The sequence below is a fragment of the Lampetra fluviatilis genome, chromosome 1 (genome assembly GCF_964198595.1).
Source record: "Lampetra fluviatilis chromosome 1, kcLamFluv1.1, whole genome shotgun sequence".
Taxonomy (NCBI): Eukaryota; Metazoa; Chordata; class Hyperoartia; order Petromyzontiformes; family Petromyzontidae; genus Lampetra; species Lampetra fluviatilis.
In genome coordinates, this window is record NC_136275.1 from 26066373 (window position 1) to 26082019 (window position 15647).

The 15647-nt window shown below is 38.4% G+C and overlaps 1 protein-coding gene across 3 annotated transcripts in view; it reads left to right on the forward strand.

Moving 5' to 3' along the window:
• Positions 1-15647, forward strand: part of LOC144934341 (receptor tyrosine-protein kinase erbB-4-like) — a 240005-nt gene that overhangs the window by 177412 nt on the left and 46946 nt on the right. For all 3 annotated transcript variants that reach the window (XM_078860026.1, XM_078860032.1, XM_078860040.1), the window contains exons 14-17: positions 2053-2143; positions 2898-3055; positions 7698-7748; positions 15352-15490. In XM_078860026.1, coding sequence (XP_078716152.1) covers positions 2053-2143; positions 2898-3055; positions 7698-7748; positions 15352-15490 — 439 coding nt within the window. The remainder of the gene's footprint in view (positions 1-2052; positions 2144-2897; positions 3056-7697; positions 7749-15351; positions 15491-15647) is intronic.

Sequence of the window (15647 nt, forward strand, 5' to 3'; positions counted from 1 at the left end):
TGTATTGTTTTATGTGAAGAAGTTGATAGACTAAAAACAAATGTTGAGTTTGGAGAAATACATTATTACATTTTGAAGTAATTCAAGGCATTCCATTGTCATGCTAATTCAAGACATTATCAATATAAAGCATGGAGACATGTACCCCATGCTTAAAAAAAAAGGAATTGACACACTTTATCGTGTTTCCTGCTTCTTGAGTGTTCTATAATTCATGGTTCCATTTGAATTCTTCACAAGCTCCTGATGTTCCTGCAGAGCACGCATCACATGGCAGGCTGGCATAGGCTCAAAATAGTTTTGCTCCACGTTTGGCTGTGAGGAATGTTCTGTGAAATGGTGTGCGAAATGTGGGAAAAACCATATCCACTGTCAGTCAGAATGTATCATTGTCATATATATCCAGATTGCAACTTTAACTTGGGTTTGCAACTTTTTATAAATTGTAATCAAAATGTTTTGTTTCAAGATGTAAAGATTTCAGTCTGTGACAGTGTTTCACGTTGTGATTCATTGTACATAAATCAAAGGAATGCTTATAACGTTCCCATGTTAGTGTATATTAATTCTAGTTGGCACATTTTCAATAAACATTTAAAAGTGCGTATTTACAACATTATTAAACTTTAGTTATTAATGTCCTTCAGTATCGTTTAACAACTTGCATTTAACTTCCATTGGTATTTATCACATATAAAACACATCTCATTGAAAACGATGTATCTATGTTATCATTTATTGCATGTGTACTGAATCGATATATGAAGGACACAATGTTTGCTTGTTTATTTTGTTACCTTTTTTATAAGTCGCTGGTTAATTAAAAATTAATTCGCTCTGAAAATGTATGGTACACTGGGAATGAACTAAAACATATGCAAACTGCAGAGCATGACTAATAATTTCAGTAAATTATTATTTACATGTAACTATTAAAGCGCTAACTACCATAATACCTTTTTATTTTTTGTATTTGTAACAGTCCATTATCTGTGATATGAACCTTTGTCGCAAATGTACACGCAGACATTGAGCCATGGAACGTCATCTACCCCCATCGGTGCACTTGAGATACAAACAAGAAATATTTTCAATTATATTCAAGCATAAGTACTTATCGACTGTACCATAGTATGTTCTACTCGTTGCATATGGATATATTGTCATCATTGAAATTGTGTTAAGAAATTCCTCTGCAGGAATACCACAAACCAGCAACACTTGTGCATTCAAGATGTATTGGAAATTAACAAAATGCAGACACTTTGATGTGCTCATGGTCACATTTATACGACTGCCAAACTGGTCCCACCAAGCAAAAATAGAGCTGTAGCCTGTAAATATAATACACTAGGGTTAATATAACAGTGAAAGTAGCACTAGGATTATGCGAATATTGTTTTTCTGGATGAGAGTTAACATGTTTTTTTTGCTAAATAAAAATCCAACAAGGATGCCATTATTTAAACGTGATTTTTTTTAGAGCACATCTATACCTGTTCTGCATAAAATAATCTGACCATTGAATGTAGCCAAGATGGCTGGCCTTTAAAACCAATATCGTAAACTGTTTTGCAGCTTCATGATTTTATACCTACGTGACTTTACCGAAAGAACCCAAGAGTACAGCTTCATGATTTGTTTAAAATCAGCAATGCATTTATTAAAGGTGCAGAGCAGTGAAAAATCTGTGATCAATTCATAAATAAGAGTTCTAGGGTGTCTGTAAACAAACAAATGGTATATTTGTTATAATGGTCCATAAATATATGCTAAGATCGTGTCTTGTAACCTTTTTAATTAACCAAACTCTGATATTGCACTGTATCTTTTCAAAATCTAGTGTTACATTAACCCCAGTTGGTGATGCTCATCATAGCAGCAGTGCCATACCTCTTTTTGCTGATAATTCCACGCATGCCTGTATGCTATTTAAGAGTCAGTCTACGTTACTCAACGTGCACCGCATCGCAATTCCACTGCGGTTTGATCGCCGTACAATTTCTGGTTCATTTTGCTGACGGTTTTTTTCGCATGCCTCTGCGAGCGCAGGCCATACCGCGAGCACATGCAGGACGCTGTGTGTGCACCTTGCGACCCCGAATGCCTCCCTGTGAACGACTCGGTCACCTGCTTTGGCCCGGTACATACACATCCCCTCCCCGCTCCTCCCCAACAGCTTATTCCATGTATTCACAACTTGGCTAATCTATTATTAAGACCTTTGTTTATTTTATTTTCTATTTTATTGTACCAGCTAACACCTCCGCGGCCACAACTGCCACTTCGAAAATATTGCTTACATGTTTTACATAATTTATTGCTGCTGCGGGCAGACATATGCTGCAGCCACAATTCATTTATGCAAAAGCACAATGCTAAGCAGAGAATCTCATGCATGTTTTAGCAGATCTTTAACCCATGTGCCTCCAGTTTCCATTAGTTTTGCATATAAATTGGTACAAAAATATCACTGCATGAGTTACATAAAGAATGGTAATTTCTATTAAAAAAATATTTCATTGCTAATTGTCCCTACACCTTTGAAATAACAAAGCCTCTCAAAATATTGATGCAATGCTTGTTTAATGTTATATTCATCTAGATTTGCTTTATTTGAGAACTAAACAATTTCCATTTCAATACATTTCAAATTGGCAATTAATGGTTTACACGAGTATATCAAGACAAAGACTAATCAGGATGGGCAGAAGCAAAGGAAGGGAAGTTTTTTTTTTAAGAAATATACTATTTAAACAGAGTTGTTTGATTTCGTGGAGAGATCGTAATGTACACAGACAGGAGATGGGAGTAAGCAATAATTGGAGAGAATCAGCACAAGAGATGATGCTGAAAGGGGAGACTAACAGAAGTTCCGTTCTGATGCCTTTTCACAGGGCTCCAACAGCTGCGTGCGTTGTGCGCACTACAAGGACGGCCCCCACTGTGTGAGTGCGTGTCCCGTCGGGGCACAGGGTGAGAATGACGAGATCATCTCAAAGTACCCCGACAACAACAATACTTGCCAGCCCTGCCACCCCAATTGCTCCCATGGGTGAGCGCACACAAGCACGGCATCCACAAGCGCACACTCGCAGGCACAAGCTCCGGGACCAAACGTGAGCAAGAGTGAGCGATCTGTCCCTTTAATGTGCTCAGCATCACAAAAACCATTGTAAAGGTCAACAGATGTATAGATTGGAGAACCCCCTAGGTGTTGGAAATGGGAGCCACACACACGCTCATGGAAATTCTAATCCGAGAATAGGAATTGGCACGCACACGCGTACACATGCACATCACGGCTCCTTCGTGAACTCGCTTTTTTTCTCTCGTAATTAGACCGACATTGTAGATAGAATTATTCAAAGAATGAATAAAACAATGAAACTTTTCAACATATTCATGTCATTCATGGCTGGTTGGAAGTTTTTTTTATTTAAAAAATAAACTGCAGATTTGTTCTGTTGTTGCTCCTTTATTGGATTCCGAGTGAACATTTGCACCATCAGTGCAGTCACAGTCACGCACACTGATTCACATATTATCCTGGGAGGATCGTCATTTTCAATCACAGAGAGCTCTTCTTAATAAGCTGCCCATTGCTATGCTAAGTGTACAGTTGAGGCCATGCATTTTTCATAGTAAAGAAGGTGGATGGCCCTGAAAAAATTGTTGCGCTTGACTTAAAAAAGACTACCAACATCATCTTGTTTGGTGCACAAAATAATGACCTCACAATGTATTTTCACTTGTAGGGTACCACGGTGGTGAGATGCTAATTACCTTGCCTGGTATACAGGAGGTCATGGGTTCAATCCTGACCCTGACGTCTGTATATTTGGAGTTTGCATGTTTTTTCTGTGGTCGTGTGGATTTTTCTCCGGTTCCTCTGGTTTTTGCCTCCACATTTAGAAACATGTGTTTAGAGTATTCAGGTGCTATAAATGTTCATACGATAATCCACTTCATTGCGCTATCATTTGTGCTGAAAAAGAGCTATATAGCTCAGTGGGACTTACCTGATAAAAAAGTGTATAGTTTCGTTTTGTAGAGAACCCATTGCTCTACAATGGAAATTAAGAGATTATTTTCATTTGCATACTGTTCTGAAAAAATCTTGTACTCAGAGCACGAAAAGTAATCTGCTATTTAAAGTAATAAAATGGCAATAATATTTATTGTGAGTTTTTTTTATATTTTCTAAAATTTTAAGAATATTAAAAGTCTTAATTTTAGAACTTTCGTGACTGCAGGAATTATTATTTGGTTCTTTCGGTTAAGTCACGTCTAAAGATAAAATGATAAATTAAATTAAATAATAGAATACGACGTTTCGATTGCAACACAAGCAATCATCATCAGGTATAATGTAAAAATATAAAAGTGAAATATTTACATGAATAGGAGCACAAATTGAAGATAGCAATTTTTAATTATACTCTTAGTTCTTTCGGTAAAGTCACGTAGGTAAAAAATGAAATGAAAATTAATAAAAATAAAGCAATAAAATCACGACGTTTCGGAGGCAACACAAGTCTCCGTCATCAGGTGGGACCGTCACAGCCAGATTTACCTACGTGACTTTACCGAAAGAACTAAGAGTATGAATCCTTGCAGTCACGAAAGCTTCAAATCTAGAATTTTAAATTAACCATGTCAATCTTCTGTATTCGATCCTCCCATCTTTTGATGACATATCTCTTGCTATGTTTAGTTTTGTTTGATTTAATCAACGTATTTCATATATCCTCAATTAGCATAAACATATTATGTAACTTTTAAAAAATATCCTCAGTTATCGTCAGTATACTCTTAGCGTCTTTTGGTAAAGTCACGTAGATAGGAAAATATATAAATAATATATCACGATGTTTCGATCGCAACGACAAGCGATCGTGCTATATAATGCCTCGTCACAGAGGCATGTTTCTCCCTTTCACCTGAGCACGATCGCTTGTTGTTGCGATCGAAACGTCGTGAGCTATTATTTATTTATTTACGTAGCTACGTGACTTTACCGAAATAACCTAAGAGTATGAAATCCTGCAGTCACAAAAACTTCTAATCAAGATTACCAACAGTATATTCAATCATTTTCTGTAATAAAAAATATTGCACCTGTTGTACATATGAAAATAACTTATACATGTTTTGTATGATTCTTGGCAATATAATGTGATTGCTATGTTTGATTTTTGACAATATGAAATTAATAAAATGTTTGATTATTGGAAATATTAAATAATGTATGTTGAACATTTGAGGATAAATCAACTGAAGAGGTATTATTCATGTTCAATTATCAAACGTATATACTGCGTTTAAATATGTTGTGGATTTTCCACTGCTTGTGCTGACTGAATTGACAATGTATTAACTACACAGCCCTTCTTCTTGGTTCTTTCGGTAAAGTCACGTAGAATGGAAATAATAAAATAATAAAATAAAACATAATTAAATAATTCTCACGACGTTTCGGCCACAAGAACAGACCTGTTCTTCACCTGAGGACGGCTGATTGCGTTGTGGCCGAAACGTCGTGAGAATTATTTTATTATGTTTATTTTATTATTTTATTATTTCCATTCTACGTGACTTTACCGAAAGAACCAAGAAGATGAATCCCTGCAGTCACGAAAGCTTTAAATCGAAATGTACACAGCCCTTTTAAATATGTTCAGGTCTGGTTGAATAGTATGTGGGATACATTGCTTTGGTCTTGCGGCCACAGGCCACGTGCAGTTAGCCATCCCCAGAGTCAGAGGGGGAGGCAGGAAACTGCGGTAGGCCGAGCAGGCCACTCCAATCCTGGGTAAGCATTCAGGAAAAGAGGCTGTAGAGGTGGGCTTAAATTACTTCCACCAGAATTAAATAATGAAGCAATCGAAAGAAAATAATTGTTCTCATATTGATGGGACCTTTTCGTCAGTATCAAAATGATGAAAGAATAAGAATAGGCTTTAACCTTTCTGGCAATAAAACTGTTCGCCTTTTGGCATTCTCTGGTCTAACACTTTTGAGACATGGCCATAAGGAAGGCTGTCTCTGGTGTGGGCCAATTAGTTTCAAAGACAATGCATACATTACACAGAGTTTTTGTTCCTGGGTAGTAAGTCTTATTTCAAAATTGCTTATGCCTAAAAAGTATAGAAATTGGCTATTATTCCCCACAAACTTTGATTTTGTGACCAGGACAGTGATATTTTGAAATTTTCCTATTTTCAATGAGAAAACGGGCGAATGTGTTTCTTTTCGTTCACATAAAGTCAGAAAAAAACAAGATATGAATCAAAATGAACATGTATTTATACTAAAGTAAAACAAAAATTACTACAAAAGATTTAGAAGTGAGTAGTTTTTCGAGATTTACGATTATACTGTAAATCACTTTCACGAATCAGCCACAAAATGTTCTCCTTATACTGTCCTTGTTAGCGGCATTCAAAGTCCAGTGTATCCTGGTGGAAGCACTGGCCTTGCTGCTCCGAGTACGCTGGGGTAGAGAAAAATGAGAGAGTTGTGTGGAATTGTTGCATTGGCATTGCTGCTACATTGGCATTGTTGCTGCATTGGCACTCGTGCACCTCCCATGCTCTTGGTGCTGTTGATACACTTGGGCTACGCCCATCCCCAGACCTTTATAAACAGTTTTCCTTTAGAGGCTGACTTCTTTGCTTGATGACAACCGCTTGTGTTGCGATCGAAACGTAGTGATTTGTTTTATTTTATTTCTAACTACGTGACTTTACCGAAAGAACCAAATAGTACTATTATTATTTAATTTATTTTCTTTCTACGTGACTTTACCAAAAGAACCAAAGAGTAATTCCTGCAGTCACGAAAGCTTCGAATCTAATGTTCTAGAAGTTACTCCAAGTTTACTCAGCACTGAATCTATCTCGGATGTTCTGGAAAATAGGTAAATTTCAAAATATCACTGTCCTGGTCACAAAAGCAAAGTTTGTGGGGAATAATAGCCATGTTTTGTACTTTTGAGGCATAAGCAATGAGGAAACAACACTTACTACCCAGGAACAAAAAATAGAATTTGTTACCCAGTGTTATCAGAGCATGTTTGTTTGCATGTTTTGCTTCAAGCATATGTGGTTAATGCAGACTTGATGCCTTACCATCGGTATCTAATTGGCTTTTGAACATATTAATACCTGCTGTGTTGCCAGAAAGGGTAAAGCCATATCCTTGACATAGATTATATTTAAAAGAGTATGTTTATTAAAACATACATGTTTATTAAAACATACTAACTTATACTTGTAGATGCTTTCAACCAAGAGGTGTAGCTGTAATTTAAATTAAGCATATTTGGTTATTTTGAAAACACCTTTACTTTCCAAATGTTCCCATTTGGAAAGTTAATACCATTTGAGAGATGCATGTTTTTAAGTTATTGTTATATTTACAGAAACTTTCACTTGATAAAATAGCAAGCAGTTTTACTAAAGTTAGATATTAGCAGTGAAGAATTAAGATTTGCCATTGTTTCACTTAAAATGGTAATTTCTATGAATAGATGGTTTCGCTTTATGTAGATATTTGACCGTGGTATCCTTGGCCCAAACGGCAAATGTGCAATGGAATAGTGGTATTTTGGGGGGGGGGAGGCTGATGAATTTCAACAATACTGAGCATGACGGATTTTTGTTTATTGCCCTATCATTTGCTGTAATGTGCAGGTGCAAGGGAGGAGGCCTGTTGGACTGCCATCTAATTGGCCCTCTCTTTAGGTAGGCTTCGCGACGTGGGATGACTTTGTGTGTGTGTGTGATGTCCTGTGCGCACAACATGACTGAACAATTGCAATCAAATGCAGGTGCATTGGCTTCACAGAGCAGGACTGCACTCAGCCGTGGGTGGAACCGGCCCTTCACTATGGGAATAGGTAACGCCAAGCAAACCCGTCTGTGCTTCTCTCTGCGGCACCGCAGCTCCTCGGGTGTCTTAACTAACCTCCCGGAAACGTTATCCCCCTTGCTCCAGTTCCTCAAATCATCTAATTACAGCGTCGTTTGGGATTTCCCTCTTACCATTCTGCCTCGATCTGTTTACTAACATAACCGAGATTTAATTCTAAAAACTTTACTCCATGCATGTCATCTGTAGCCAACATTTAGAATTCATGGAAAATGATGTTGTATTCCTGATGCGAGCACTCATTTCTCTTCACCTAATTTAATAATATTGCATGCGTACAGAAATTAGCAACTCATGTGACCCTTTCAGCTTTTGACTAATATTATTTGCCAAACAGAAGACCATTTCTACACAAATCTATTGTCATGCAATATAGTGTCAAAATGAGAGTACGTATTTATATTGTTATTTGTTACATCGCTAATAATTTTACATAAAATATATTCGCAGTTGTCATCAGTTACGAGGAACAACATTCCTAAATTGAGGCTGCATCTATTTCAAACAAGATACATGAACATGTTAATTGTAGCACATAGTGTAAAATCCTTTACACTAGTGTGAACAGGAAACTTTAAACAAGTGGTCTGTATATTAAGCCCCTAAACAGGAGATGAAAATGCGTTACAAATATTGTATATGTGTTATAGCGATGCTATTTCTGGCATCTAAAACATTCTAATATACATTGTTCATGAATGGTGTTTTAAGAGTTGGTTTACTAATTGACTAAAACTGGTAAGAACAAACATTTCTAATAATAGTGAGTCACCACTGGCTCAGGACCACTGGCTCAGGATCACTTATGCCTCAATAACCATTTAAGCAAAGAGACATTAGACTTATTATTTTGTATCTGATACTCATAGATTATAGTTTCTCACTGCGTGGCTCGTGTAAATTGTAATAATGTTCTTGAAGGGTTAGATGTTAAAAGGACGCATCAGTTTAAAATCTTAAATTGCTTTAAATATCATAACAAGGGAGGGAGGATAGGGAACGTGCTCTCAGACCTGTCCTATGGAGACACTGGGTTTTGTGCAGGAGGATTTTGGATCATAAGACTGCACCAGGCAGGGTCTAGTACATCTGTGCATGTGTATACAAATATATGTTATATTTTATGGACACAATTTGATTAAATAATATTCACGATTGTGATAGTTTCACAGATATACACCTGTGTTTTATTGTTTCCTTCCACACACGCCAAACTTGTGTATACACGTTGTTTTCTAGAAATAGCTTGCATTAAGATCAGTTTGAGAAGTGCTTGCCCTGCAACTAATGCTGCAGTCCTATTCACTCAATGTTATTGTGTTGTGCAATATAGCGAGAGTTCATGGAGTTACTGTATAATTGTTGTCAGACTCCCTAGTAGATCTGGTGGAGGGAAAGGTTCCGTGTCCAGTGCCACATTGATGTCCTGGTCACAGGTCCTTCCAAGCAGTGCAACATTGAACTGTGCAAATTATTTTTTTCTTTGTAATTTTCTGCCATTTCCCATCAAAACACATGGCTTGATCACTGAGGTATCAAGTCTTATGTCATTACTCAGTTGAAACTGGCAGGAAGAGCTTGCATGTCACGGCATTGATATTAAAAGTGTTGGAGACGTGCACAGTCATGTGTGCAGGTGCTAATCTTATTGCAATATGTTAGTTTAAATTTGTCGCATGCATTTGTTTTCATCAATTCTCCAAGTGAAAGCCTCTTCTTGGAAATGTTTGTTATTACAGTGAACTGCTCATAGCCCAACTAATCACTCAGTACAATGATTTTGTTAAATATATATTTACATTTCGATTTAATGCTTTCGAGACTGCAGGGATTCATCTTCTTGGTTCTTTCGGTAAAGTCACGTAGAAGGGAAGTAATAAAATAATAAAAATAAAACATAATAAAACAATTCTCACGACGTTTCGGCCACAACGCAAGCAGCCGTCCTCAGGTGAAAACCAGGTCTGTCGAGGCGACAGCGTCTAAATGAAACAGCACACGTGCTTGGAGCATATATATAGGCTGTGTTGGAAGGGGGGAAAAGAGCGCCTTGACAAAAGAATATGTATATCAAGAGGCATTTAGCATATTTATGGGAAATGCAGGTATGTGATTAGTACTACTCATGCCTGTGCATTATGCAGGATTAGCAGCATCAAAGGGAAGGGATATGGGAAATGCAGGTATGTGATTAGTATTACTTATGCCCGTGTATTATGCAGGATTAGCAACATCAAAGGGAGGGAATATGGGAAATGCAGGTATGTGAATAGCACTACTTATGCCCGTGCATTATGCAGGATTAGCAGCATCAAAGGGAGGGGATAGGGGTAGCATTAATAAAGGGAAGGAGTGTTAATAGTATGTAGCTGCAGTAACTAAAACCACCACGTAAACAATTAAAGTATAAACTACATAGTATCATCAGTATACTAAATATACTCTACAATAAGCTGAGTTACTAACAGTAAGTAATACATTACAATTCTACGTCGTAAAAAAATATATAATATGCTTCCATCTAAACTTTATTCTCTTACATCACACGAGTCTACACCGTACTATATACAGCCGACAAAGGCAATGCCACTGTCATCATGGACAAAATAGAATACAACAACAAAATTCAAGAACTACTCAACGATGGCAGCTATACAAAAATAAAAAGAGACCCCACCAACAACCTCGTCTCTAAAACCAACAAAATAATTTCTGCTTCAACAGCATTCATTGATCAGACCAAACAGTTCTCGTTGAAACCTTCTGCAGCCAGGCCACCAAGACTATACGGCTTGCCAAAGATACATAAAGAAGATACACCTCTTCGTCCCATTGTCTCTACCATCAACTCCCCCACTTACAAACTGGCTCGTTTTTTGTCTGAAATCCTACGGCCTTTCACTGGAAAAACCACCTCTGCGGTACTAAACTCTACTGACCTGGTATCGACAATCAAGGGGATTTCCCTGTCCCCAGACGACCTGCTTGTCAGTTTTGATATGGTTTCCTTATTCACCAAAGTTCCTGTACCTGACACCATCGCAATCATTGAAGACTTGGTTCATCAAGGACTGAACGCTGGGGTACCCCCCCTGGTGAGACACTGCTTAACCAATACATACTTCACCTGGTATGGAACTTTCTACAAGCAAACTGAGGGCACCCCAATGGGCTCCCCCCTATCTCTTGTTGTAGCCAACGTGTTTATGGAGAAATTTGAGACTGACGCCATCCAGACTGCCACTCTACGCCCGACCTTATGGAAGAGGTACGTAGATGACACTTTTGTCATCTGGCCACATGGCCGGCCTACTCTAGACCAATTTCTCGACCACATCAATTCTATACACCCAGCCATCAGATTCACCATGGAAGTCGAAAAAGATGGCAAGCTACCCTTTTTGGATGTCCTAATTAAAAGGAGACCTGATGGTTCAATGAGCCACTCTGTCTACAGAAAAGCCACCCATACGGATGCTTACCTAAAACCGGATTCCCACCACCATCCATCCCAGAAGAATTCCCTCATCAAGACTCTATACCATAGAGCCCAATGCATATCCGACCAGGAACACATTGCCAGTGAACTCAAACACGTACGCCAAGCTCTTAAGGCTAATGATTACTCCGACGACACAATCCGCAAAGCCATCACTCCAACCATCAAGAAGGATCCTGTTGAGGAGCCTTTCAAGACCATCACCTTACCCTACATTGCTGGGGTCACAAAAAAGATCTCCAAAATCCTGGTAAACCACAAGATCCAGGTCCGATTCAACACAGTACATAAAATCCGTGTAAAATATGTGTTTCCAGACATACAGTACCCTGGCGTCTACAAACTAAGTTGCCTCTGTGGTAGCAGTTACATTGGAGAAACCAAACGACATGTCTCGGACCGCATCCGTGAACATAAAGCAGACTTGAAACACGGTAGGACAAACACCTCAGCCGTGCCAGATCACTGTTACAACTCAGTGGGCTCACATGATATTGACTTCTCCAAGACAGAGGTTCTCTGCAAGCCATCTGGCTACCATGAGAGATTCGTTCATGAGGCGATCCACATATACAAACACAGAGACAATTTCAACCGAGAAGATGGATTCTGGCTTAGCAATCATTGGAAGGACGTAATAAACCATTTCGGATCTTAACTGATTGTGTTCACGTTTACGGTGACTTTCAGACCGCGTTCCACTCACTGGCATTGTATTCTCTGCAGGGAATGGATTCTTTGCTCCGCTACAAGTTTCCTTCCACTACTCACCCATTGACATATTTCCTTGCTTCCTCTTAGTATCTTTCACACGACGGTCAATGGTACAGTGTATAATAACAAATAGTATAACATTTACATGCTTAATACAATGTACAACGTAATATATAGTATCGTAATTGTATAGTCAATATACAGCAGTGTGATATACATTAGGGTGGGTAGAATAATACATAGTGCAATATTACAATGTATAAGGTATAGGTTGGTGGATATTAATACAGTATATAATTTAATGTTGGGTTTGTCTATGGCAGTATATAGTACGGTGTAGTCTCGTGTGATGTAAGAGCATAAAGTTTTGATGGAAGCATATATATTTTTTACGACGTAGAATTGTAATGTATTACTTACTGTTAGTAACTCAGCTTATTGTAGAGTATATTTAGTATACTGATGATACTATGTAGTTTATACTTTAGTTGTTTACGTGGTGGTTTTAGTTACTGCAGCTACATACTATTAACACTCCTTCCCTTTATTAATGCTACCCCTATCCCCTCCCTTTGATGCTGCTAATCCTGCATAATGCACGGGCATAAGTAGTACTATTCACATACCTGCATTTCCCATATCCCCTCCCTTTGATGTTGCTAATCCTGCATAATGCACGGGCATAACTAGTACTAATCACATACCTGCATTTCCCATATCCCTTCCCTTTGATGCTGCCAATCCTGCATAATGCACGGGCATGAGTAGTACTAATCACATACCTGCATTTCCCATAAATATGCTAAATGCCTCTTGATATGCATATTCTTTTGTCAAGGCGCTCTTTTCCCCCCCTTCCAACCCAGCCTATATATATATGCTGCAAGCATGATGCTGTTTCATTTAGACGCTGTCGCCTCGACAGACCTGGTTTTCACCTGAGGACGGCTGCTTGCGTTGTGGCCGAAACGTCATGAGAATTGTTTTATTATGTTTTATTTTTATTATTTTATTACTTCCCTTCTACGTGACTTTATCGAAAGAACCAAGAAGATATATTTACATGTAAATAACATATGATAAATACAAATTCTAATTAACTAAATGTTTAATACTTAAAATTTAGTAATACTTGAAATACACGACAGTTTTATCTTAGTCACTTGCCATCACCATGAAGCAGAGGTGGAAAGTCAAGGTTCACCGAATGTGGAAGACTGAATAGGTTTGCTGGTGGGCTTGAAGAATTAATTTTGTTTAATTGTGAAATATATAGAAGAAGAAAAACAATAGAGTGCATGAGCAAAGCATGTTAATTGGGTTAATGGTATTCGCTAACTAAGTATATGGCTTTTGAGTTCCTAGTGTACACCTGAATGTCGATTGTACTTATTATTAAGTAAGAATGTCATCTGTTATGGTGCAAACCTTTAATTATTGTGGAAAACTGTTTCCGTTGGAGTGTTTTTTGTTTAATTACATTTTATTAGTTTATTTAAGGTAGCCTTTCTGACTTTCTCCTAATTCTGGGTTACTAGAATCTGGCTTTGAGTGCAATGTCATATTTTGCAATATGGAACAAAATATTCGAGTGATGCGAAATGTCAAAACATGAAAGCAGTTGTGGTTCGAATTTGCATCACTTTCATTGTTATTTATTTAATTTGATATTTTACATCAGCGATTTGGACCAAAACTGGCACTTAAAGTTTGAAACTCAAGTGCAGGACTTTTCATCGTGTACACAAAGCCCTTTGCTATGCATACATCTTCAAGGGTTTTGTTTTACAAAAAAAAGCCCACCAAGTGTCCTGAAGAATTCCCTTTTTTAATTTACGTGAAAAATGCGAATCTAAGATATACATTTGGGGTTTTAAAAAATATCTTTAAAGCACTTTGAACAAAAGACTCCTCGAAGCTGCTCTTTTATCCTTGTTGAGGAGTGGTTGTATTCGAACTGAATTAAAAAGCCATCCACACTGTGAATTAAAATTTGAAGGTAATTACATGCAGCTCTGTGACGGAACCAGTGCCTTTCCTGACATTTACACGGGCTTGCCAATTTAAATGCCTCGAGTAAAGTGTGCCTCGTCCTTACTAAATTACCAGTGCTGCCCGCAAGGATTCCTGTCTCCCTGCTGACCTTTTCTGGTCGCCCTTCCAATTTCGCACACAGCTCTGGTGCTCAAACCCATTTTTAATGCCATAAGGTGCAAGCACAGAGGCTGTGTTTATACGTAGCATCCGTAGTTTTTCGACAACAATCTGTTGTTTAATGCTTACACAAGTTCTCCATATTCATCATATTGTTGATACAGATTTATATTGGCGCTTTCTCACTGCAGACGTTGAGTTGAATGTTCCAAAGCTATCAACCACATCAGCAGGGCATCCTAAGCTTGTTTTCATGCAGCGGTGTTGTTCGTCACCAGTTATTGACTATGTTTACCTGCTCTGCCTCATTTACAGCCAGACAGCCTTAATACTCCAGCATAATCGCCCGATACGTAAATATTTGTGCCCCACTTGAATTGACAAACATGCATCGCTTAGCAACAGGTCATCAAGTTCAATGGGCAGTGTATATAGCGCATCTGCTTGTAAGAGAGATGTTGTCCCCCTCTGAGTTACGGCGCCTAATGCGTTGTCTTGAGCTCTGCGTATTGCCATTACATTTTTAGACTTTGCTACGGACGAGAGGTATGCGATTCACGTGGACATGGTTGTTTGTTCAATGTTCGCCGAAGCTTCAGGTGCTGAATTGCATTTCACAGTATACAGCTCTCAACGTTGCTCTTTTATTACATTTGAAAATAATCTTATGGCACACACAAGCTGTTGGTGTTGGTGAGCTGTTTGTGAGCTGCTCCAACCAGATAAGATGTCAATATAAATGTATTAAAGCTCTAATATCCCGATACAAAATGCAATCAATTTCGGAGGCTAATTTTTTATGATGTGCCCATGCTTCAGTGCACATACGAAGTGCTTAACTCCTTTTTTTGTAAAATGTTCCAAAAATTGCTTCTGACACCATCACTTTATTCAGGAAAAGAATATAAAAAAGAAAGTAATATTGTTTGAAAAATGCAAGAGTTATACGTACCATTCTTTGGCTATGAACGGCAAAGCGGTGGGCAGAATATTGGTGGAGGACCGGGCCCAAAGGAGAGTCACTGTTTTGTGTTGTGTCATGTGGGCAGGACCGGCTCCCCAGTGCTGGCAGTCATGGCAGTGGGGGGGCTGTTTGCCTGCGTCATGCTGCTCCTGCTTGCTGTCGTATGCGTTCGTCGGCGCAACATCGCGCGCAAGCGCGCCATGCGGCGCTACATCGAAAAGGAGGTGAGGCTCGGCAGAGGCTACAAGGAAACTCACACACTTAACTCTCAACTAAAGTTTAGCCGATGATGAACAGAAAAATGCTCTGCGCAACTTGAAACAAACAAACAACGATCAATGTTCCCACTTTTATTTCAACCAGATTGCTGTTCAAATGCAT